The 24,447-nt window shown below is 48.8% G+C and overlaps 1 protein-coding gene across 1 annotated transcript; it reads left to right on the top strand.

Annotated features, from left to right (window-relative positions):
• The first annotated feature begins 8,115 nt into the window (after positions 1-8,115).
• On the top strand, positions 8,116-22,352 carry MAP2K6 (mitogen-activated protein kinase kinase 6). Its single transcript, XM_054393731.1, has 9 exons — positions 8,116-8,235; positions 10,299-10,418; positions 11,177-11,293; positions 11,747-11,798; positions 13,931-14,058; positions 14,659-14,736; positions 15,838-15,977; positions 18,773-18,818; positions 22,275-22,352. The coding sequence occupies exons 1-9, from the start codon at positions 8,197-8,199 to the stop codon at positions 22,350-22,352; spliced, it is 798 nt and encodes a 265-aa protein (XP_054249706.1). The 5' UTR covers positions 8,116-8,196.
• The last annotated feature ends 2,095 nt before the right edge of the window (positions 22,353-24,447 follow it).

Genomic DNA, 24,447 nt, shown 5'->3' with positions numbered 1-24,447 from the left:
ATTACATGCTGAGGAGTGTTATTGGGGAGAAAGTGTTGCTCCATGGCTATTGAACACAGCTTTAATAATAAATTGTGGTGAAGACAGAACTGGTTAATATCCTTTGAAGGAAATAGGAGCTTTTTGTGGCGAGGAATCATTTACTTTGGATTAGATCATGAAAAGATTTTCACTGCAGTGAAAAAAGGCTGGAGAGCGGGGAATGGGATTTTCCTTCAGAAGTAGAAGTTTATTTTCTGCTACAGCCTATGTGGGTAGTGAATTCCTCTGTCTTCCTTTTCTTTATTATTCTCTGTTATGCTTCCTACCCTTTTGCTGTGAAACTTTGAAGTTTCCCTTTTTTCAATATTGATATTCAACACTGCCCTAATTGAAAGGGGCTAAGCAACATTAATCTCTCTCTACGCCCTGTCAGTGCTGGTGGGAAGAGGTTAACAAGCCCAGTGGAAGTTCTATTTTTCTCCCCTCCCTCAGGAATTGAGTTTAAGACCTTCACAGGGAAGTGTTTAATGTGTTTTCATTAAGTCAAGGTTTTCTTTTGCTTGATACAGTTTGGCTCTCAGACCTCAGCATTGGGTTGGTTTAGGCAGTGCCTGTGCAGAAGGCACGTGGGATGGGTGGCTGGGTGCAGAAGGTTGCAGTGGGGTTGGAGCTAACGTTACTTCTCTCAAGTAACCAGTGAAGGACAAGAGGAAATGGCCTCAATCTGTGCCAGGGGAGGTTTATATTGCATATTAGGAAAAAAACTCTACACTGTGAAAGAGTGGTCAGGCATTGGGAACAGGCTGCCCAGGGAAGTGGTGGAGTCACCAACCCTGGAGGTGTTCAGAAAACATGTAGACGTGGCACTTCAGGACATGGTTTAGTGGGCATGGTGGAACTGATGATCTTGGAGGTCTTTTGCAAGCCAAACAATTCAGAGATTCTATGATCCTGTGCTTCCTGTGAGACTCTTGCAGGCACTGGCCCTGAAAGTCTTGAAGAGACAAGCGTTTTGCATGCTGTAACAAAAGGGGCTCAGAAACTTTGCCTGATCCAGCTGAGAGGCATGAAATTGCCTGATGGCAGCCTGAGACTTCCATTAAATAACCATGGGGTGAGCTGCAGTGCTGGGGTAACCACTGTCCCCATCAGCTGATCCCACAGGAGCTGTGAGTGCTGCAAGTGGCAGTTCCATTTGCAATGCCTTCTCCTGGTGCTGTAGCGGAACCTCTGTTTTATTCTTGCTGCTATTGTTGCTTTCTCCTTTCTTGAAAAGAAAAACCCAAAGAATTTTAAGCTGTGCCTGTGTCTTGGCAACTCGAGTATGTGAACAGATTGTGCTTCAAAAAAATGGCAGAGTTTCAAAATATTGTATTCTGTGAAGAAGAGACAAGGCAAATAAACTCCCCAAAGTGCAGATTTTATTTCACCAGAAGGCAGAAAGCTTTTGAATATTTATTTGGATTTGGCATTTTGCTACCTAGTTCTTCAGCTGACACCACTTGTGAACCGTGATAGGATTAAATGCTGTGCAACCAGTTCTGGTTTGTGTTCAAATTAGGTTTAATTTCCAGTGGGTTCGTTTTCACTCTCCCAGAACTGCCTGGGAGCAGGTTCCTGAAGTTCAGGGACAGCATGGATTGAGCAAGCAAATCCGTGAAGGGGGAAAGAAGGAAAGGAGAAAGAGCAAATCTGTGCTCATTTCTCTTTTGATTTTGGTTGCTGTGCCATTGCATCAGTGTGGATGGGTGGCTGATGTGTGGAAGGGTGCCAGGAGATGTCTGGGGAGTGTTAATAGGGAGAATCACAGAATTGCCTAGATTGGAAAAGACCTCTAAGATCATCAGGTCCAATCATTAGCTTCACACTGACAAGTCCTTGATTAAACCATATCCCTGCTGCTACACCTCTTAAATACCTCCAGGATGGGGACTCCACCAGGCTATGAAACTGTTCCAATACCTGATAACCCTTTCAGTGAAGAAATCCTTCCTAAGATCCAAGCTAAACTTCCCTTGGGGCAGCCTGAGGCCATTTCCTCTTGTCCTCTCACTTGTTACTAGGGTTCAGCTTGTGAGTTCAAGAGGCAGTTCCTGCTTCCATGGGCAAGTTGGTGAATTTCTGTCTTGATTTGCATGAGCAAACTAAGGATGAAGGCGGTGCTTTTCTTGTGCCTGTGGTTGCCTTGTTTGCTTGGGCTGCAAGAGGCTGCAGGGAGGTTTTTGGAGGCAGAGAGGTCACTGGGATAGAAACTGCTAGAGAAGCAGTGGTTTTGTTTGCCTGCAATGCAAGACCTGTGTTTTTGAGATTCTTTTTTTAGCCAAGGCATGAGAACATCAAGAGCACTGTTACCCACTTAGCATCCTGTGGGATACAATGTGCATTTGGCACAGCTTGGGCAAGAAATGGTATCTAGAGCATCTTGCAAGGCAGGGCTTGCCTCAGTTGTGCCTTCTAGAGACCTTTGTAGTGCAACCAAGAAAATCAGAAGGAAAAGGGTCAAAGAAACAGCTCTGCTCACTGTAGAAACTCCTCCATTTGTTCCTTCCAGACCAACTTTTGACTCTTGGTAAAACTGAGAGCTGTTCTTCATGCTCCTGAGTGACTTTGCTTCTCAGATTTTGCCTTTTCTGTGCTAGACTGGAAGCTCCTTGGAGCAGAGGATTCTTTTTTTTTATCTTATTTTATTTTAATTTTTTATTTCCCTGTTTTAACTTTGCAGCCCTGTAGATGTCTAATAACCATAGTGAGTGTGCACAGTGGCTTTTCCCTCAAGGTGTCAGCTGGGTTGTCACAGCCTCTGCCACCCTGGAATGACTCTTTGCCAAAAGGAACCAGCACAATCTTGGCTTTTGGAGGAGGCACAAGGAAAAAGAAGAGATTAAAACCTAACAAGATTGGCAATCTGAATTGACTAATTGCTTTAAAAAGGTAGTCTTCAGTTGTGGGTACCTGCACTTTGATCTAGCAACCCTCCAGCACTGGGATGCACAGACATCTGTTGATGTGGGCTTGCGTTAAGAGGAAAAACAAACTCAAACTTGCAGAGGTGAAGGCTGAAAGAGAGTGCTGGGAACAGAGAGTAAAATTCAGGCATAAAAGAATCATAGAATCCTAGAAGGGCTTAGGTTGGAAGGGACCTCAGAGATCATCTACTCCAAGCTCCTCACCATGTGCAGAGTCACCTCTCAACTAGACTCAGCTGCTCAAAGCCTCATCCAGCCTGGCCTTGAACACCCCCAGGCAGGGGACATCCACAAACCTCCCTGGCAACCTATTCCAGAGTCTCATCACCTTGGTTCTGCAGAACTTCTTCCTAAGCTCTAGTCTAACCCTGCTCTCCCTCAGCTTCAAACCATTCCCCCTTGTCCTGTCTCCAGACTCATGAAAAGTCTCTCTGCAGCCTTCCTATAGGATCCCTTCAGGTATTGGAAGGCAGCTCTAAGGCCCCCCCAGAGTCTTCTCTTCTCCAGGCTGAACAAGCCCAGCTCCCTCAGCCTGCCCTCACAGCAGAGGTGTTCCAGCCCTTGGATCATCTTTGTGGCCTCCTCTGGACAGACAGTAACTGATGTAAATCATTAGCCTAAATTAGATGCTTGTGCTGGTTTTGGGGGGACCAGGGCTTTTATTACACAGCCAAGCAGCCAGATGTTTACCTTGGGGTTTTGGTGACATGACTTATGTTTTTAGGTTGTTTTATCCATGAATTCCAAACCCTGTGCTGAAGTGGAGCTGTATATGTTCAGTCATAAAAAGGGTCTTGTATTTCTCTAGCCTGCCTGGCTCTTGTTTCTGCCAGCTTGGACCCCTTTTACAGGAGAGCCTGCATTTGAACTGCCTCAGAGCTTGAGCTTCATCCAGCTCAGAAAAGCTTGGCTGGTCAGTGTGAACAGAAACAAATGGCTTTGAAGCCTGCAAACTTAATTTTGCTTTATTTTTTTTTCCATGGCTTTGCACAGCTTTATAATGACCAAGAGGTGAAACAATGCATTTAAGCAGCATCAGGATCTGATTCTGGACTTTCAGATTCAATTTGAGAAAGATTTTTAATCCTCCCAGGCCTCACAGTTACGTATCTGGAATGGTTTAAAATGCAAGAAACGTTTTAAGGGATCCTGTGTGGGTAGGGCTGATGGAGGAGAAATACCTTTCACTTTGCATGTTCACATGGGCTGCCCTTGCCAGAGCTCTTGCCTGTTTTCTGTACCAAGCTGGCAGCCAAGTCCTTGCAGGTCTAAATGAAGCCTTCCTGAACAAAGGCACTTTCTGTTTTGAACTCTCTGCCCTGAGTCCACACCACCAGCCTGTCGGGGCATTTATGCTAGGAAAGGTCAACAAACACAGACAAGCTGGGCTTTGCAAATTGAACCCAAAACAACAACAAGGACAACAACAGAAGCACCTTCCTTTAATTCTGCCTCTTTCGTGTTTCGCAGGCAAGAAGAGAAACCCTGGGCTGAAAATTCCTAAAGAAGCATTTGAGCAACCACAGACAAGCTCCACGTAAGTCTGCAAACACTATAGCAGAAGAAAAAGAAAACCACAAGCCCCAGCTGCCTCCCAGCCTTTGCTAGTGCCTGTGCTGCCCCAGCCAGGGGGCAGTAGCTCATCGTGGCTGGCACCTGGGGCTCGTGCCTGCAGCTCAGGGATAATGGGGACCCTTCATGAGGAACAGGAGAAAAATGCCTGGGGTCATTCAGGTGCCACTAGGGAGGATTTACCAGCCCTTGTAGTTCTCTTGTAGCCCCAAGGTACAACCAGCCTATAGATATGGACATAGCTCAGCTCATCACTCTCTCTGTCCACCACTGCCCCTGGTACATGACTCATGTTCTGCTTCATGATATGTCCAGGAAAAGCTAAAACCAGAATGGGCACCTGATTCTACCTGGTGTGGCACTTCTGCCACCCACTTGGAGTTACATGAGGTTGATCAGGGCATAAAAATGCATCCCCTTCCCTGCATCCTCAGCCTTGCAAAAGAAATGCCTCTGCTTTTAAGGTAATTTGTGCAACTCCAGCCTGCTTGGCTTTCTTTGCTTCCTTGATTTTTATTAGCCTGTTAACCTGTGTTGTGTGACTTTGGTAATCATTTACAGTGCTTTTAGACCTTGATGCCTGTTGAACCCATATTTCATACAGGCTGGCAGAGATTTGGTGCTTGGCACCCAGCTTGCCTTTCACAATGACTCTCTTTGGGTTGCTGGATGGGGAAGTTGGATGTGAGAAATGCCAACTCCAGCAGCTTCTTCCCTGATCTTCCTGGATCTGTATTTGCAAAGCTAGGAGACTGGTTAGGCTGCTCAAGGCTGTGAGGGCTGATGGTCTGGAGGCATGAAGGGATGGCCAGACAGACACTGACCCAGGGAAAATGAAGCTTTGTAAGGAGCATTTCACATCTTTTCTCTTTTCTCTCCTGCAGGCCACCCAGAGATCTAGACTCCAAAGCCTGCATCTCTATTGGAGAGGAGGTAAGAGTAGGAGTTAGAGTGAGGAGAAGACCTCTGGGGACAGGTGACCATCCTACAATGGCTGCTGTGGTGCTGGCTGCTTGTCCAGACAGGCTGCTTAGGGAAATGCTTAATTTCAGCCAAAAGAAAAGGCAGATTTATAAGCACTGCCTAGTTGAAAATTGTGGCCCTTGTTGCATGAAATGGGAGGTGGTCCCTGGATGAATAAAAGCTAGAGAGAGCCAGCCTGGGAGCTTGTGTGAGCCCTGAACAGTCACCTTCAGCATTAGAGAGGCAGCCACCACCTGGTGTTTGTGCTTCTCTATCTGCATGGGACTGATGGCACAGGGCCAGCTGCAGTGTGACCTACTGCTTGCCACTGCTCGGAGGAACATGCCCCTCCATGTCCATGCCTTGCATCCCATGACACCAGGGTCCCCTTCATGTTTTCCACCTTGGAAATTCCTTCCTTGCCTCAGTAAGATGCAGCTAATCCCCTGGAAATAACAGTTATGAACCAAGAGGATTGCTGACAGCAGCTTTTACTCTCCTTTGCAGTTCTTTTGCTTGATTTAAAGCCTTAATCCAAAGTATTTCCCTTTGCTAATATTGAAGGTCTTCTCATCAGGAGTCTCTAACTCCTGTCCTGGAAGCAAATCCTTCTGACAGCATGGAAACCAGTTCACCTGGTGTTCTCAAAACCCAGCAAGGAATAAACAAAACTGAGGAGAGCTATTTTGATAGGAGACAATGGCACAGCAGCTTTCATAAAAGCACTTCAAAACTGGGCAATAAATTTATTAGGTGCAGAAGATAGGCCTTGGTGGCAGCAAGTGAATTTATGAAGTGAAATTCTAATCCAGTGATGTTCTCTAATGTCTGTCTTAGGATGATGCTTCTTCTTTTTTTTTCTTTTTTCTTTTCTTTTTTTTCTTTTTCATGTTGGATTTTGTATTTTCCCTGGCACAGAGCAGAGGCTAGAAGGTGGAAAGAGTGTGAGATGCCTCTGGAGCAAAATGGTGTGGGACTGAGGCAGAGAAAATGCCTGCTGCTAGAGCAAGCTCCTGCTCCAAGAAAATCATTTCTCCCCTGCAGTCCTGGGGATGAGGAAAATCTCAGATGCTCCAGAAAGGCTCCATGCACAGAGGCAAAGAGCTCATGTTGGACAAGTGCAAAGAGAAACACATTTGCAAACCCCAGAGCTCAGTGTTTGTTACAGATGCAGATCTGTGGCTCTCTAGGAGGGACTGACATACCATCGTTTGCATTTCCCTGTTTGTCCAGCCAAGTTCTTTTAGGATGTGCTCCTCCTTTTGCCAGCCTTTCTACACTCACTTCTCATCCCTAGGGGAAGCTTCTCTCCCTTTTCAACGTCGCTGCTATATTGAAGAGTGGCCTTCAGAGAGTTAAAAGTGCTTCTTTGGAGAGGGTCCTACTGAACAGTAGGAGCAGTGTCAGGCAGTCAGGGATGCTTAAATCTCTGCTGTTAGACAAAACTGTTAGTCAGGGCTCCTTTTGCAGAGGATGTAGCTGGGAGTGAATGAGCAGGAGCCCCAGTGCACAGTAACACAGTGTATGGGTCCTGCAGGCCCTGGCATCTCCAGCCAGCACATTTCAGGCTGCAGGATTTTTATTTTTTCTGCTGTGCCTGCAAAATGTGCTGTGGGATTATGGCACTGTGAATCAGTTCATTATAAACCAGCTTCTTTCTGTAGGATGATTGACTGATGTGGTTGTGCTTTCAGCAAACAGAATGGCTGGCTTCAGTGGCAAAGGTGTATTTTAAACATCCAAAAATAATAATAAGCAGAAAAAAAATGAAATTAAAAACAAGAGCTGCTGCACAATATCATGGCAGAATGGAGAAGGGCATGGTTAGAATGCAGGACTCCAAGCAAAGTCATCCTTTGTGCAAGGCCAGGAGAATGACATCTCGAATGCTAGACCAAATAAATCCTCTGTGGTTTAAAAGTGGGGCATGCCCAGCTGGTGTTTGGCCCATCTGCAGATCTGGAGAAATAAACTTTAACAGGGCTTAAAACCCCCAAGATATTTCCATGATTGTTTGTGGGAAGAGGAAGATGGAAGGAAAAACAAAAACCACAACCCCCTCCTCCCCCCCCAAAAAAAAAAACCCTTGAAGGTGATTCCTAGGGGAGAAGCTGCTGTGGTGTTTTCCATCCCAGGCTTTGGAGGATGGAGAAGCTGAAAGTGCTGGCAGCTAAGCCAGCTGCCAGGTGGCTGAGGGACAGTTTGGTGCAGGTCACCAGGTTGAAGATCATCCTATTGAAGGAGTGGTCCCTCCTGTGCCTGTGCTGTCCAGGATGCTTGTTGTCACTGGCCCTCTGCTCATGCCTTTATGAGATGTGTCCTCTGCAGAACTCTGCTAATTACTGCACAGCAGTTAAGCCTTCTGACAGCTCCTGAGGACCATCATTTTGTTTCTAGCTACCTGAACCCAGACAGGGAGGGGAATGCACATCCGTCCATTTATGTGTCAGGCAGGGCTGGATTTTACCACAGAATGGTTTGGGTTGGAAGGGACCTTTAAAGGTAATCTTGTCCAGCCCCCTTGTAACGAGCAGGGACACCTTCAACTAGAGCAGGCTGCTCCGTTTTGGGGGTGTTTCACTCCTTGCATGGCCCATATGGGCAGCACCCACCTTTGTGCTGGTGTTCTCCCCCACAGAACTTTGAGGTGAAAGCTGATGACCTGGAGCCCATCTCCGAGCTGGGACGAGGTGCGTACGGGGTGGTGGAGAAGATGCGGCACATGCCCAGCGGGCAGATCATGGCAGTGAAGGTAGAGTGAGCCTCTCGGGGTGCTTTCTGTCTGTCTGTCTGTCTCATTGTGTGTGGACAACCTCTGCACTCTTCTTTGTGCGTTTTCCTAATCCTCTTTTGATGCCTTTACCAAGTTTTCTTTTTCTTTGCCTATGACATCTCCTTTCTACAAGGAGGCGGAGAGCCTCCTGGTAGATTTGGGCTGGTTAACCAAGAAAAGGGTTTTAAAAGTAGGAAGCTCAATGTAATTCCAGCCTTCACAGAATGTTAGGGGTTGGGAGTGACCTCAAAAGATCAAGTCCAACCCCCCTGCCAGAGCAGGATCACCTAGGGCAGGTTACACAGGGAAGTATCTAGGTGGGTTTTGAATATCTCCAGAGGAGACTCCACAACCTCTCTGGGCAGTCTGCTCCAGGGCTCTGTCACCCTTGCAGTGAAAAAGCTTTTCCTTAGGTTCACTTGGAACCTTCTCTGCTCCAGCTTGCACCCATTGCCCCTTGTGCTGTCATTGGGCATCACTCAGCAGAGCCTGGCTCTGTCCTCCTGCCACTGCCACTGCCCTGCCTGTCACCCCTCAGGTTCCTCCAAGCTCAGCCTGTCCTCAGCAGGCAGATGTTCCACTGCCTTCAGCATCTTTGTGGCTGGACTCTTTCAAGGTCCTTCTGGACCTGTGGGGCCCAGAACTGGACACAATAATCCAGATGTGGCTTCACCAGGGCAGAGTAGAAGGGGAGGAGAACCTCTCTAGACCTACTAACCACACTCTTTCTAATACACCCCAGGATGCCATTGGCCTTCTTGGCCCCTTGCTCACCTTTGTCTACAGTATTCCTGCTTCCATGAGGATTTTTCAAGTGATTTGTCATCATTATTTAAATACACAGGTTCAGGGTTCTGCACATTGTCTGCAGTTGTAGGGAAGAATGTACTGGAAAACTCATTGCATACAAGAATTTTCTTCATCTGGGACATTTTTGGTCTCTTTGGAACAGGAAATTTTCATTGGTGTCTTCACATTTTGTCTGCTACAATGAGGTCTTGGTTTGTGACAGGCTTGTAGATACTCTATGAATAAAAGTTTTCATAACTGATAACCTTGCAACTTAGGGAAATAGTCCTGGGGAAAAAAAATGTGATTTGGGAAAGATCAGTTTTTGCTTGGCTGAATTTTTGTTCAAGCTGCCTTTCAGAATAAGAAAGAGAAAAGAAAAAAATAAAAATTGTAGAGCTGGAAGCTAGGAGCAAACTGAAAGGAAATTCTTGGCTACTCAATTGTGGGTGCTGGGATGTGTCTCAGGGCCTCTGTGCTCTGTGTTTGGTTTTCTTGTTTGCCTTGATGTTCACCAAACTGCCAAAGGCCTCTCTGGGTATGATGGAAGATCTGAAGAGGGATGTCAGGAACATTCAGCCTATTACTTGCTTCTGCAACGCTGAACGCTTTAATTCTGTCACATTACTGACCTCAAGTGGCTTTGGACAAAAAGCCTGGAATGTGTGTGTGACCTGTGTTGGACTGTGTCATGCCCCTCTGTGGTGCTTCCCAGCTGAGGGGCTCCAGGTATTTCACAGAAATGACATCTCTTCCCTGGGAGAAAGGAAATGTCCACCTTTTCCAAAGCCATGGGGAGCACATGAGTTCTGGTGCCCAGGCTGAAGCCCTCACTTGTGACCAAAGTCTGCTGATGTCAATAGATGTCCACTGCAGCTCCAAAAGTCATGAGCACCCACCAGCCAAGAATTTGATTTCCTTCTCCTTTCTCCTCCCAAGCCACAGTGACTTTTGGCTGTTGCAAAAAAGAATAATGTTCGCAGAAAAAGAGTAATGAAGAGCAAAATCACCTACAGTTTGGGCTGAGGTGAAAAAAACCTTTCAGCCACTCTGCAGCCTTCTGTTGCGCTGAGGTGTTCCTCCTGTGGGCACTGTGCTTGTGATGTGCCTGTGACAAAGAGGTGTGAGAAAAGGGTAACACAGAGAGGTGTGAGGAAAGGGCAGGGGTGTGATGTGAAGGCACTGTGGCCAGCGTGGCTATAGCTGTAGTGTGGAGGTGCTGACAGCCAACTCTGAACTGCTTTGTCTTCCAGCGGATCCGAGCCACGGTGAACAGCCAGGAGCAGAAGAGGTTATTGATGGATCTGGATATCTCCATGAGGACAGTAGATTGCCCCTTCACTGTCACCTTTTATGGGGCACTTTTCCGAGAGGTATGGCATCCTGGAGATCGAGTGTGCTGCTCCTGGGATGCTAGATCCTGTCTCAAGCTCTGAATTCTCCCTCCACGTGCTAGCGGTTTCATCTCCATTTAGATATAGAGATGGTACAATATGGAATTGCTGAATCCTAGCCTGAGGATCTGTTATGTGCAGTTACTTCTGGGTGAGCAAGGAGAGATGTGGTCCCACCTGAGGAGGAGCCAAGGGCAGCCAAGCCCTAGTGCCAGGAATGTGGGAGGCCCCTGTGCCAAGATGTTGGGGCTTAGTGGTGGGTTTGACTGATGGGGACAACCAACTCACAGCCTGATCCCTTAGTGTTAGCATTGTCCTAGCATGCAATGAGAAAGCCACATGGAAGAAAAACGTGGAAAGCCCCAAAGGGCAAGATTTATGGAGGAGTTTTAAGCATAGCTCTGCAGAGCTGAACTTTCCTGGCTGAGCATGTGCAGTGACCTGAGCATGTAGGGAACCTCTGTCCTGATAACTTTCAGGACTCCTAAATCACTGGAACTCTGCTTTGGGAAAAGATAACAGAAAACACACCCTAAATGGTAGTGGACAGCACTTCATTCCAGCTGGGAAGGAGGGAAAGCAAAAGCACAGCACAGTTTTATTGGATGACTTTTAAAAGGCAGGGAAGAGGCCAGCAGGCCAGCAGGCCAGCAGCAAAAGGCAAGTGCCAAAGACCTCTGTGCATGAAAGGAAAGGATGCTTTGTTCCAATGGGCAGACGCTTGCTTTATCTTCCAGGGAGATGTGTGGATTTGTATGGAACTGATGGATACCTCACTGGACAAGTTCTACAAACACGTCATTGACAAAGGCCTGACGATTCCTGAGGACATCTTAGGAAAAATAGCTGTCTCTGTGAGTATCAGCAGGGTGAGGAGGGCAGGGGAAGGGTGTTCCTCTTCTAAACCAAGTCCTGCATGACTCAGTCTCCCTGCTGTATTTGCACCAGGAGGAGCACGGTCCACAGGCCAGACCATGTGAATCTAGCTGGCTTCCAGCATCTGGTCTGAGGTGGTGTTTATGAGGCATAAGTACTCCAAATGTGCCTGTACATATAACTGAGAGGTGGCAGAGTGTTAGATGTGGGGAGGGCCCAGCAGTTCCTTTGCCTTCTCATTAGGCTCTTGGAGTCCCTGAGAGGTCCCTGGGTTCCCACCATCACCTTCAACTGCTGTGAGGGTGCAGAACTGGTGTGAGATGTAGCTGCTTTCCTCTAAGGAGGCCTGGGGAGTATGGGTGAAGCCAAATAGCATTTCCTCCTCATGGTGGTGCTACCAGCTGTGATTCACTCTGGATTTGTTGTTTCAGATTGTCAAAGCACTAGAACATCTACACAGTAAGCTCTCCGTGATCCACAGAGGTAAGTGCCAGGCACATAGCCGTGGCCATGCTGGTGCCTGGCTGCTCTCAGCCCCACAAGGGCTGCCCTCCAGGCCAAGCCCAGGGCTCCCAGAATACATGAGATAAAATTGGCCTTTGACAGCAAAAATACTCCTCGTCACCTCATGACTTGCAAAACCCAGTCAGAGGTTAGGTCCTGCTGGTTCGCTGTGTGCTGGTCCCTGTGTTCCCTGAGCTGGAGGGAAGTGAGCTCCAGCCTGGAAGTGCTGGCAGAGCAAGGGCTGCTTCCCCCTGCATTTCCCTCATGTGTGGTCTGAATCCATGGTCTGCTTCAACACCTGCAAAATTAAAAGTGACTTTTCCTTCTGACCTTGGTGGGCTTTGGATCAGGCTTTGTGAAGGCTTCTCCCCTAGCTCTGTGTTACCATGCAGTGAGAGGCATCTCTCTGCTGACATGATGCATCCCATGGTCACCTAACCATCCTCATCCCCTTTTGTGAGCTTCTCTGAGCACTGGTGGGGCAGGGTGGTTTGATACCTCAAATGGCCTCTAAGTGAAGTCACAAAAACTCTCCTGACATTTTCCCCTCTAGAGCATCTCAAGGATGCCATGAGCACACTTGAAAAGAAACAAATCTGCAGTATTGCTGCTCGACACTTTTATTTTTAAAGGGTTATTTTCAATTTGCCAGGAGGAGGAAAAAGCCCTCTCTGGAGTGTGTGACTGCCAGGGAAAGGAGCATCTGAAGCAAACTGAATTCAGCTTGAGCAGGCAGTCACATTTTGTGCATTCTGCATGTGGCTGGGGGTTGAGTTTCTGCCTTCTGTGTCGTTTACAGTAGGTGGAAAATGCTGCTCGGCTTCTGGATTTCTGTTTACTTGTTTGATTTCCACTGCAAAATTGTCTTATGCCAGCATAGTAACAGATGGGCAAGGATCTCAGATACCTGAAGCTTTTGATTGCAAAATGCTGATTAGAGAGCAGATGTTAATGAACTGTAAACCGTCCAATTCTAATAAGCAAAGCTAAAAAGCAGCTTCTGGCCTCCTTTGGATGATGTTTCAACTCTTCCATTTAATAGTTTATCATGTGTAGGCAGAGGGCCTTCTTGCAGAAGAGACCTCTTCTTTCTGGGTGACAGCAGGGAAAGGATTGCTCCCTTTTGAGGATCAGTGCTGGGACAGGAGAAAACAGGGCAGCCTGTGCTCCCTGCACCCTGTGCAGATCAGCCTCATCAGGGAAACACCTCCATCACCTCCTGGATATCTCTTCCTAGCTTTTTTCTGTACCTTAATTTCCCTTTCTGATGGTGATTGTAGCTGCCTTCATGAGCGTGATGCAAGTGTGAATGCACCAAGGCTGTGATGGGAAGCAGATAAATCTGGCAGTAATAAATAGATGAGACACTGGCCTGATTTCCATGAGGCGTGGAGCACCCACACGCCTGCTGCTGCTACTCACATTGCCTTCCAGCTCAGTATCCTTAAACTCAGAGGCCATTTCTCAAATCCTGATCTTTGCCTTAGTTTGCTGCTCCCTCCTTCCCCTGCAACCCCTGTTCCTCTTCACCCTTTGCTGCCCACCCCTCCTTATCCTTTTCCCAGGGGTTTTCCTATCTGCTGGCATGAGACCAGATCCAGCTAGTTGGGGACTTGCCAGAGCTCCAGGCATTTGCACATACCTTCTGGAGATGGCCCCAGCCCTGCTGAGCTGTTCCATGGTGAGGGGTCTGATTTCCATGGCCAGGCTGGATGTGGCTCAGGGCAACCTGATCCTAATGTGAGGTGTCCCAGCCCCTGGCAGGGGGGTTGGAACTGGATGATCCTTGAGGTCCCTTCCAACCCTGACAGTTCTGTGATCCCCTGCGTGGTAGGATCCGATGGCTACACAGAGGTTTACCTCCCGCTCCCCAGGTCGGGAAGAGGACTCTGCCAGTGAAGGGACACTGGCAGGACATGTGACAGGCCCATGAGGCTGTCAGCTGAACCTGCAGGGTCTGCAGCCAGCAGGGGTGCTGGCAGCGCACAAAGCGCAGGGGTTTGCACGGACAGCTTTGGTGCCCTCTGCTGATAGGAAGCTCTTCAGCTTGTTTTGGCTTGTCACAGCCACCCAGGCATGACAGTGACTGTGGCATGTGTTCCTTCTTGCAGATGTAAAGCCCTCTAACGTGTTGATCAATACGCAGGGGCAGGTGAAAATGTGCGATTTTGGCATTAGCGGCTACCTCGTCGACTCGGTTGCTAAAACCATGGATGCAGGATGCAAACCCTACATGGCTGTAAGTTGAGCTGCAGAGGAGCTGCCTGGAAAGGCTGCTGCAGGGCAGCCAGAGGAACATGAGCCTGGGCCATCCTGAAGGGGGAAGGATCAGCCTTCGGAATGTGTCCTGGGGACTCCTTTCGGAGGACATATCCCTGAGTTGCTTGTAAAGGGGTAAAGAGAGGTCAGATCAGGTCTCTTGGGCACAGCTTCCTGCTGCCTTCTCACCTCCCTGTGACCTCAGGGAAGGTTCTGTAATCACTCTGTGTTGCATTTTTGCTGTCTGCCCTGTGGGGACAATAGTACTTTCTATCTGGAGGTAAGAGGTTGAAAACTGTCCTGGAGAACTGAGACTTGTCACATGCTATGTGCCAGGTATGCTGGGTCAGTTCCGCCACCCCAGTCCCAGGTGTATCTCTTTCTGGTGACTCATTGCATTGCCTGCCTTTACTGGCAAGGTTTTGGGACCTGATCTGGCTTTATGACAACCAAGGGAGCAAGCCGATGGCATGGGCTAAGTGATCTTGACCTGCCACCTGTGTGAGGTCAGTGAACCCTGGGTATGGGCATCGCACTGGAGCAACCCCTGTTCCTCAACCGCCTTTGTCTCTGTTTACAGCCTGAAAGAATTAACCCAGAGCTGAACCAGAAGGGGTACAGTGTCAAATCTGATATCTGGAGCCTGGGGATCACAATGGTAGGACAACTCGAGGGCTCACAGCAATGCCAGGAGGGTTGATTGTTGCTGGTGGATTGATTTTCCTCTCCATAGCTCCTCTGACACTTGTGGTGCTGGTTCCCTGGCGAGGTGGGGATGGGAACATAGCCTGGGGGTACCAGGGAGCAGGGCAGAGGGTTGAAGAACAGGAGGATGGAGCTACTTTTGATGGTGAGATGTCAGTCACCCTGCTGGGGACAGCCCTGCTGTGGTGGCCGTGGGCTGCCAGGAGATGGCAGCATGGGCTAAGGCAAGGGCATCCAGCACCTCACGTCTGTGCTTTGGAGCAGGTGGGATTTCCAGCACAAAAAAATACTCCCAATGCTTAGCAATTAGCAAAGTCCCTCTCAGAAGAGGAGGGATGGATGGCATCTCCCACGCAGTGTTTAGAGGGAATCCATCTGCTTGCAGAGTCATTTTATAGCACAGTTACTGTTTGCAGTGTGGGGTTGGTTTTGAACTTCTCATGTTTTCCAGGTGATGTCTAGCATGAGGGTAACAGAACTGGTTATGGGGACTGCTGGGTCTTTTATGGGGTTTCCTCAGGTCTTTTCCCTTTTGCTGGGGGAGGTTAAGCAAAGTGTTGTGGCCAGGTAGGGCAAATGTGGCTGAGGGAGCTGGGGTTGTTCAACCTGGAAAGCTTTATGAAAGGAGCTTGGAATGAGTTGGGCATTGGTCTCTTCTCCCACAGAACAGGAAGAAACAGCCTCAGGTTCTGCCAGGGGAGGTTTAGGTTGGACATAAGGAACAATTTCTTCCACAAAAGGGTTGTGAAGTCCCAGGACAGGCTGCCCAGGGCAGTGGTGTAGTCTCCATCCCTGGAGGTTTTTCCAAGCCATGTAGATGTGGTGCTGAGAAACTTGGCTTAGTGGTGACCTGGCAGTGCTGGGTTAATGGTGAGACTTGATGATGTTAAAGGTCTCTTCCAACCCAAATTACCCTGTAGTTCTATGAGATGTCCTACATTTGTCTGGGGCCTAAAACCCTGTGGGCACACAGGAATCTGAACTCTGTGGGGCAGGAGGGTGAGCTGTGGGGTGTTTGTCCGTGGTGCCTGAGGTGTGGGCTCTGTCTCCCCAGATCGAGCTGGCCATCCTGCGCTTTCCCTATGACTCCTGGGGGACACCCTTCCAGCAGCTCAAGCAGGTGGTGGAGGAACCATCGCCACAGCTCCCAGCGGAGAAGTTCTCAGCAGAATTCGTTGATTTTACCTCGCAATGGTAAAATACCCACTTGGCCTCACTTGTCCTCCTCCTGCTCACCTCTGCCATGCTGTGGGGAGGCTGAGGAGGGCAGCTGTTGACAGCTTGCTGTGTCCCTGCCCCAACATGTGTTTCTTTGGAGTACAACCTCAATTTTTGAACAAAAGATCCACGCCCCCTGGAGAAGGGATGTTCCTTCATGTCCTCTCTGAGCTATGCAGGCTGGGCTGGGGCCTGGCACTGTGCAGACAAGGTGTGCCCTTTGCTAGAGCACTGGTCTTGGTGGCTGTGAGGGACTTCCCCCTCTGAACTGGTGAGGAACAGGCTTGTGGAGGGCAGGATTTAGGAGACTTTCTCTTCCAGCGGTCCCCACATCAGCAGCACCAGATGTCTGTGGCCAGGACAGCAGCACAGGCAGGTGCAGCCAGGCAGATCCCTGGGGTTGATGCAGGGTGGGGAGTGGGCAGGACCCGCAATGGCTGTATGCTGCCCCCGGTTCCTGGCAGGACACAGCTCTGAGGGCAGCAGTGGCACAGAGTTCGCCCCTCAATGGCCCCTGTCAGTGGCCATCCCCTGCTGCTGGGGCCCTCCGGCTGCCCTGCTGCTTTGCCTGGAACTCGGAGCTGGAAGCAGCAGGAGGGTTTGGCTGTGGTATGGGAAAACGCTTGGAGCAGGTGGACGCTGTCTGGAGGTTGTGAGAACTCCATGAAAGCCCAGGCTCTCCCAGCACCCGAGGAGACTCACAGCTACCCTCAGTGTATGGTTCAAAGAGAGCTGGCACTGGCCGCGCAGCTCCTGACTGCTTCTCCCTCCAGCTTCCCTGGAAGCCGCCCGGGAGGCGTTTTTGTTTTCCAGGCGCTGCGGTGCCATCCTCTGCTTGCCAAGTTGGCAGGTGGATGGTGGGTTTGCCTGGTGGCCAAGAAAGGACAGCAGATCGGCAAACACAGAAATGTGAGACTGCTCCCCAGCTGCCAGCCTCGTGGCCGGGAGCCGGGTGGGCTCTACTGTGACCCAGAAAGGGCATTATTGTGGCACATCAGCTGCTCCTCCCCAGGGACTTCAAGTACTGACACTCACATTCTTCAGAGTCTTGTTCAAACACCTTCTTGAGGTCTTCATAATGCAGCTGCATGCCTCTACAGACCTGAGCTGGGGAATACCTGCCTGTGCCCACACCGCTCTGTGCCTCTCAGAGGTGGGAGCTGGCTTGGCAAAACCTTCTCACAAAGTGCCCACCGCCTTTGCAAGGCCCATGCTGAGAGTTTGAACCAGCTGCCTTTCTCCCATGCTGCTGGCTCGCTCCTTGTTATTGCAGAGTTGCCTGTTTGTGCCAGGCAGGCTGTTGTTCCCCTCTGAATATTTTGCTATAGCTGTGGACTGGTTTAGGAGAGAAGAAAGACCCTACTGAGCAGCACCCATGTCTCGAATGCTCTTGCATGTGTTCCTCTCTTCATAAATCCTATCCAGCAGGATCACTGAAGGTCCCTCAAAGCTGGTGGAGATAAGCAGGCATTGGCTGCAGATTGCACTGGTTTTGTGTTGCTGAAGTCTGAGAATTTCTTCTGACACGGATCAGGTCACATCAACTCAGTGCATCAAGATTGGCCTGGCTTAGTTCTCTCTCAGATTCAGAGGTCACAGAGTGAATCATACCATCTGTTGCCTAGGACAGTGAAAGTCTGACTACCTGCACCCACTGCAGGGAAGTTCCTGGGATGTCTGAGCCAAGATCAGATCCAAATATGGCTCTTAATTCCTGAAGATTTACATGGATTTCAGTAACTTGTCACCAGATTTCCTGCTATTCATAACCTGGGAGCAAATTTTTTGTTTGTAGATGGTCTAAATTAAGAGGTTTAGACCCGAATCCTGCTTCTGGACACACCTAACCTTCAGCGTTCACCTTAGCATCTCAGCTTGGGCTGCCTCGGGCTCGGAGGATGTGACACATCCCCTACCTTCAGTTCGGCAGCACCGGCACGTATCGTTACTAGGTTCCTCTGTTCATTCACAACATGACACTAAGCATGAGCCCACTACACACAGCAAGCAGGAAATATCTATTCAGTGTGTGTCCTCTGCTTCCTCTGGGCTCCAGCAAATCCCAGCAGAGGAGCGACTTACCACCACCGAGGTTCTCACTTTTGTTTGGCTCAGTGTGACACCTTTTCCCCGCCACCGACGTGTACGTGTGTGAAGATCTTTTCAAGTTGCTCCAAGTGTCTTTCCCCTAAATACACAGTCAGGAAGTGAGTAGAGATTACGTCCTGTCTTTTAAAAGCTATTTTCTGCTGGAGGGAAACCAAAATAACTTCCAGCTACAACCCTCCAGAGCCATCTGTTGTAGGAGAGGGGAAAAAAAAAAAAAAGTAGGATGTCCCATGGCCCCGTCCCTGCTGATAACGGTGTGGTGATAAACAAATAGTTGTACACGTGCTTCAGAGCTCACAACCAGAGGCTGAAGGCTGTATCCATTCCCTTAGTCTCTGGCCTGCCATGTAGTACTCACAAAAGCAGTTGTACCTGGCCCCCAGCAACAAACTTTCACTGCTATCTGTGGTGTCTCCAGATCTCGTTTGACCTTGGGTGATCTCCTTTCACCTGTGTGTACCCAGCAGTGTGTGCCACACAGGGCTGTGCTGGCTGTAGGTGTCCTCAAGGTCCAAACTGTTTGATGAATAGTTGAGCTCCTTCTACAGAGACTTGAAACCTTGCTTTTGTCACAGCATAATTTTATGGCCTTGCTTGAATTGCACACAGAATGTGACTTTTAAATTCTTTCTTCTCTCTTTTTTTTTTTTTTTTTATTAAAGCTTGAAGAAGAATTCCAAAGAACGGCCAACGTACCCAGAGCTTATGGTGAGTGTGGCTGCAGCAAGCAGCGTGTTGGGTGAGAGCTGAGGGGGAATACAATGAGATGCTGAGGACAGGATTTCCAGTAGTGACTGTGATTTGGGATACTTAGCACCTCTATTTTCATAGCAGGTGGGAGAATCATGGCACTTGGGAGGGCGACTGCAAAGCAGAGATGCCCTTTGGAAGGTCTTTCAGGTGCTATTCCAGTCAGGTCAAGAAAAATACATAAAAGCAGTTCACAAATTCACTAAGGGATAAGAGTGAGGCTGCAAAGAACCAGTCAGCAAGGGTGAAATCCTCCTCTAAGGTTTGTGTGATGGCTTCAGATACCCATGGAAATGGATGTACTACGGAGGGTCCATGTGGGCAGCAGGAACCGAGTGGCCTGGTAGGCTTTACTGTCATGGATTTGTGGAGAGGAGACTTTTTGGGCAGAGTTATTCCTGGATGTCGAGGACAGAGACGAGACTGTGACTAATAATTCCGGTTATTGAGTTTCATCTGCTGCTTAGACACTGTTTGCTGTGAGCAGGTCTAGGACAGGGGAGTAACTAAGGAAGAAGATGCTGATAAAGGCTTACCATGGGGGAAATGGCACTGCAGGACTTTGAGGTCAGATGCACTCAACTGCTGATGAGTTCAAGTGCAGACACAGCCAGAGCTCTGGGCTAGAGCTGGCCAGAACAGGCCCTGTGGTGAGATTTTTCTGCTAGGGCTTCACGGCTTCATGGCCTCCCTCTCCCTTGGCTTTCTGGTAGTGATCCTGGTGCTCCTAATAGCCAGCAAAAAGCAGGAGAACTTTGGAAGTCAGTTTCACCCCTATAAGCATCCAGTCCCTTTTTCACTCTTGCCTCATTGCTAAAGGCAGGAAGGTGCCTTACTTTCTTACTTCTGAAGATCCTGACTCCTTGCCTTGCATGTAGGAACCTACATGCTCACCCCTGCCTGGTGCCACTGGAAAGATCTTCTGGGTTAAGGGTAGAAACTGCTGCAGAATCTGCTTGGTATTGCTGTCTCCTGCCCCATAACTCCTAGGATGTGCATTGTGCTGTCAGCTTCGTCACTACCTGGTGCTGTCTGCTTGGAGGTGTTGGGACCTCTGTGGTGTGAAGGTGCCAGGGTTTAAGGTGCTTACTAGCTGCAAGAGATGCTGGCAGTCCCTGTACCTTTTGAATGTGAGTTGTAAGCAGTGAATAACTCCTGTGACATTTCTCGCTGGGCCCTGTAACACAATTAGACTATATATAGATCTGATTTACACACAGTTTGCCCAAATGCTGGTTTCAAACAAAGGGAGGCCTGAGGTTTATGGCTATTTTTTCCCCCACCTTTTTTCCTTCTTGACTAAACACATATATATATTTTAAAGAAACTTCTGAAGTTTGCCAAATGGCGTTTTATCAAATAGGTTCACCGGAGCAGCTCCGTCTGTTGCAGCATTAATACCCATTGGCAAGGGAGTGCATTTCTATTGAATTAGGTTCTTGGATCACCTCTCTAGAGTATCTCAATGCTGTGGTATTTTATGGCTGACATGAATGTTGTGAAGTCCTGTGGTTGAGGGTTGCTGTTTTGTTGGTTTGTTTTTTTTTTCTCTCCCTCCTCTCTCTCTCTTATGGCATTAAGTTGCGGTACTGGATTGGACTTGTCATTTAGACCAAGACTGCTCCCTTGCTTTCCTGTGGGATTGAGGTTTCTCATGGAAAATATGACTCTGTGCTATCTTGAGCATCAGGAAAATTGATATGGATGCTTAATTTCATTTAAAAACCCACTTCCCCAGGTGAAGTGGAGCGTGAAACTACTGCAGGACCGGTGGTCTGCGCATTGCATGGAGCACATCCCACCTGGCACAGGGTGTTCTATGCTCTAACCAGACTCAAGTCATTGGCAAAGGGGTTAGGTTCACTGAGAGACAGGGCTAGAGGCCACCACTGCCACCCATGTCATGCCTGTGGGTGTTGCCAGGCTGTGGTAGCATTGCTTTGGGTGAGACTTAGCTGGGATGTGAAAGCAGTGGCATCAACGCTGGGATAATTACAGAGCAGGCCATTTGGGTCAGCTCTCCAAGAGTTACTCAGGACACTTCAATTCCTGCGACTGTATGACCCAGGGAGACCTTAAATTATGTCTGGATCCTTGCCTCAACTCATTTCAGCTCCGTTTCCCACATAATTGTGCTTCCTCTTCCTTGCTGGTGTGTCTTTGGGTCACTTCCTGACTGCTCAGAGCTGCCTCTTTTTACTCACTGGACAACGTTTTGCTCAATCCCACCTTGGAAGATCTCATTTCTTTGCTCTTCTAATCCGTTCACTTGGCCACTACCATAAATGAGCATTGAAATAGTCAGTGCTTGAGGTCTGAGGTGATGGGCAGCTTCGAAAACCCCTGGAAACTCCAAGTTGTCTTTAAAAATCTGGTTTGAAATGAGGAGGTCAGGAAGCAAACCGAGCTCCCCCTGCACAGAATCAAACCAAGCTCCCTCTGCATGGCAGCATTTTGCACAGAGCGGAGGTCACCTGTGAGCCTTGCAGGGTCCCAGCTGCCTTTTGGTTCTCTCTGACGTTTTCCATGCAAGCAAACACATTTAATTGCCAGGACAAGGGGTGTCAAACAGTGTTTTGGTGATTTCAGGTGCAAGTTGGCTGATCTGAGCTGATGTGTTACAGCCCCCGGCAGCAAACTGTATCACTGGTGCTGGTGGAGAGGGGCTTGGCTGGTGCTGTCAGGAGGCATTGAGTTGTGGGTTTTTTTTCCTTACACATATTTTTCCATTTGTGCTGAAATGTAGGCAAGGTTTTTTGGCAGGATGTCTTCCCATGTTGGTCACGATTAAGTAGTTAAACACACAGCTGTGGATGGCTTTCCAGCTGGGATGGCTTTCTAGCTGGGGTGGCTTTCCTCTTTGTGGTGGTTAGGGGTAAAGTAGCCATCTCCTGCTGTGAGTATGAGCAATTGCAGGGAAGAAATGAGACTCAGAAGTCACCAGAGGGTAAATACACAGATAAAGTAGGAAGCTGAGGGAAAACCCACTGCAGCCAGCCTTCCTGCAAGGGTTTTTCTTGCTCCTGTTGGAGCTGGTGTGTGGTGGGGTGGGTAACCACCATCTCAGGAGGAGCACATCTCTACCCAAGGCACTGCAGAGCCAGCATGTGACAAAGGGCATGATGTGCTAGAGGTGGAGGTGGTGGTTTTTAATTCTTTTGAGAGCAGCCTAGCTCAGGCCTTAGAGGAAATCCAAGAGGACAGCACAAATCTGCAGCCTTCATGGAGTGGCCCCTCAGGCTCCCTAACTTGCCTCAGCTGCAAAACATGGAAAGCTCAATATTGGGATGCTGGCAGCAAAATAATTTTTCACTGTCTAGAAGATTGTCTGAAAAGGTTTTAGGTTTGGTCCTCAGTGCTGTGAATAATAAAATTCTCTGATTTTTTTTTTTCCTCCTCTCTTTTCTTTCCCAGCAACATCCTTTCTTCACCCTGCACGAATCCAAAGAGACAGACGTCGCCTCTTTTGTCAAACTCATCCTGGGAGACTGAGAACTGGACTTGTAAATGAATTGCCCTTCTGTGGACTGGTGGGTGCAGGGGAGGGGCACGTGGCAGGACTTGTCATGAGAGCACCAACAGCAAGTCGCCGTGGTTTGTGTTGTTTTTTGTTTTGGTTTTGTTTTGTTTTGTTTTGTTTGTATTCTGAGAAACCCCTGCCTTGCCCAAGTTTTTTAAAAGGGTTCTTTGGTATCCATAGTGACATAGAACGAGCTGGTTAGAGAAATGAGTTTTAATAAGGTTGGTAACCTTAAAACAAACAAAAAACCCCAACAAAGGAACAACAAAAAAAGAAGTTGAAAAGGGTGATTTACATATTTAGTGACAGTCAAAGTCCCTCCTCCTAACTTTATCCTCAACCCTCCCTTTCCCTTCCCCCTGAACCAGAATTTGCTTTGTCATGGTAATAGGTGCTATGGTAGTCGTGAAGCTGTATGTAGATTTATATTTTGTCCCTTCCATTATTTTAATATTTATGTTAAGTGCTTGATGGAATAGATTTCTGTTTTATATGAGGATGAGTGCGTGGTGACGATGATGATGATGCTAAACAAGCAAGCCACAGCAAGCGGTAGTTGTAGGGCTTTGCTGGGGAAAAGGTGTCAACGGAGAAGAGAAAGAAGAGAGGAATTGTCTGTGTCGTGGAAAATATTTAATGTGCATCATCAAAAGAATTTATAAACAAGGATCTCAGCTGAGCTACTCGAGCTGCATTTGCAGCCTATGAGACAGCATCGCTGTGAGGGAAGGAGGCCCCAGGGTGCTCTGAGTCCTGCTGGCAAGTCTTGGCCAGCCTGGGGAGCACTGCCAGCCTCACGCCAGGGAATGTCCTTGCCCTGCATCCCACCCATTTACTCTGCTCTCTTGGGCAGGTGCTGAGGTCTGGAGTGGGAGGACATTGCTGGGATAGTGCCTGGGACAAAAGCCGCAGAAGAAAGTAGATTGTCAGATGAGTTGCACAAAGATCAGGAGGAGGCTGCAGTTGTCGGTCCCCACCTACACATGGGTCCAGCAGCATTGCAGTGCCTGAGGATCCCTTAGGCTGGGGATGAGCTGCTTTGGGCCTAGAAGGAATTCTTCTCCTTCTCTAGATAGAAAAGGGTAACAGTATGCATAGGATGACTTCTGAAAAATGGATTATGTCAGCATGAGTTTCCAGGGCTCTCGGCACTGTATCAGCAGCAATCCCTTTGTGCTTGCCCACGGACTTTGGATGCTAGCAGTTCCCTGGAGCCTGTGCCGGCATGGGGTTTGGGATGTGTCCATCTCTGCTTGGGATGCTGAAGGCAGCCAGGAACACTGGGTGCCGGTGTGGGCTGCAGGTGTCTCCTGTGAGAGCTGCAGCCTGGGCAACCATGCAGGGAAGCCACAGCTCATCCCTAGCAGGATCTTGTTGCTGTTGGCCAGGTCCTCAGAGAAGAGTTTTTAGGCAAGGGCAGATCGTGGGGGCCTGTTGGGGTGGGAGAGGAAGACAGCAGATCAAACTGCTTTAAGGTAGCACAGCTACTGTCTAGACAAAAGGGGAGGCTGTGCACTGCAAGGTGTTGCTGAGCCTGGAGCGAGGCCTCTGGCTCCGGGTTGAAGCTGGTTTGACTGAGCCAAACCTGCGCAGCTGCTTCGCTTGCCTGTGAGGACCTTCACCTTTGCCCATGGCTCCTTCTCCTGGCCTTGTGAAGGAGAGTGCCTGTGCCTGCAGCACTTAGACCTCATGCCTCTCCACATGCTTCTCTTCCCCATCCATCGCTTTGGTGCAAACTCTTAGAGTCAAATCCCAACTCTCATGCCTTGCTGTGCAGTATTTCAGTTGGGCAGGATGTGGTTCAGCCTGGGATCTGGCCCTTTGTCTCCCAGATCCGTGGCTGCAGTCTCTGTTGGTGCAGATTGGGCCACTTCTAGACTCATCTGAGAATCTGTTTGGGAAGTGATCCTGTGGAAGGGCTGATGAGGAGGGCAGTATTTAGAGCAGGGCTTCCCAAGCAGTGGTACCTCTTGTGCTAGGGACATGCTGACCACTTTGAAGAGGTGCACATAGACACCACCAGTGCCTGGGCTGCCACTGTCACTGCTGTGGCTGGCAGTGCCCACA

The sequence above is a fragment of the Indicator indicator genome, chromosome 29, assembly GCF_027791375.1.
Source record: "Indicator indicator isolate 239-I01 chromosome 29, UM_Iind_1.1, whole genome shotgun sequence".
In the NCBI taxonomy this organism is placed as follows: Eukaryota; Metazoa; Chordata; class Aves; order Piciformes; family Indicatoridae; genus Indicator; species Indicator indicator.
The sequence above is the reverse complement of the archived record's forward strand: the minus strand, read 5'-3'. Positions and strand labels throughout refer to the sequence as shown.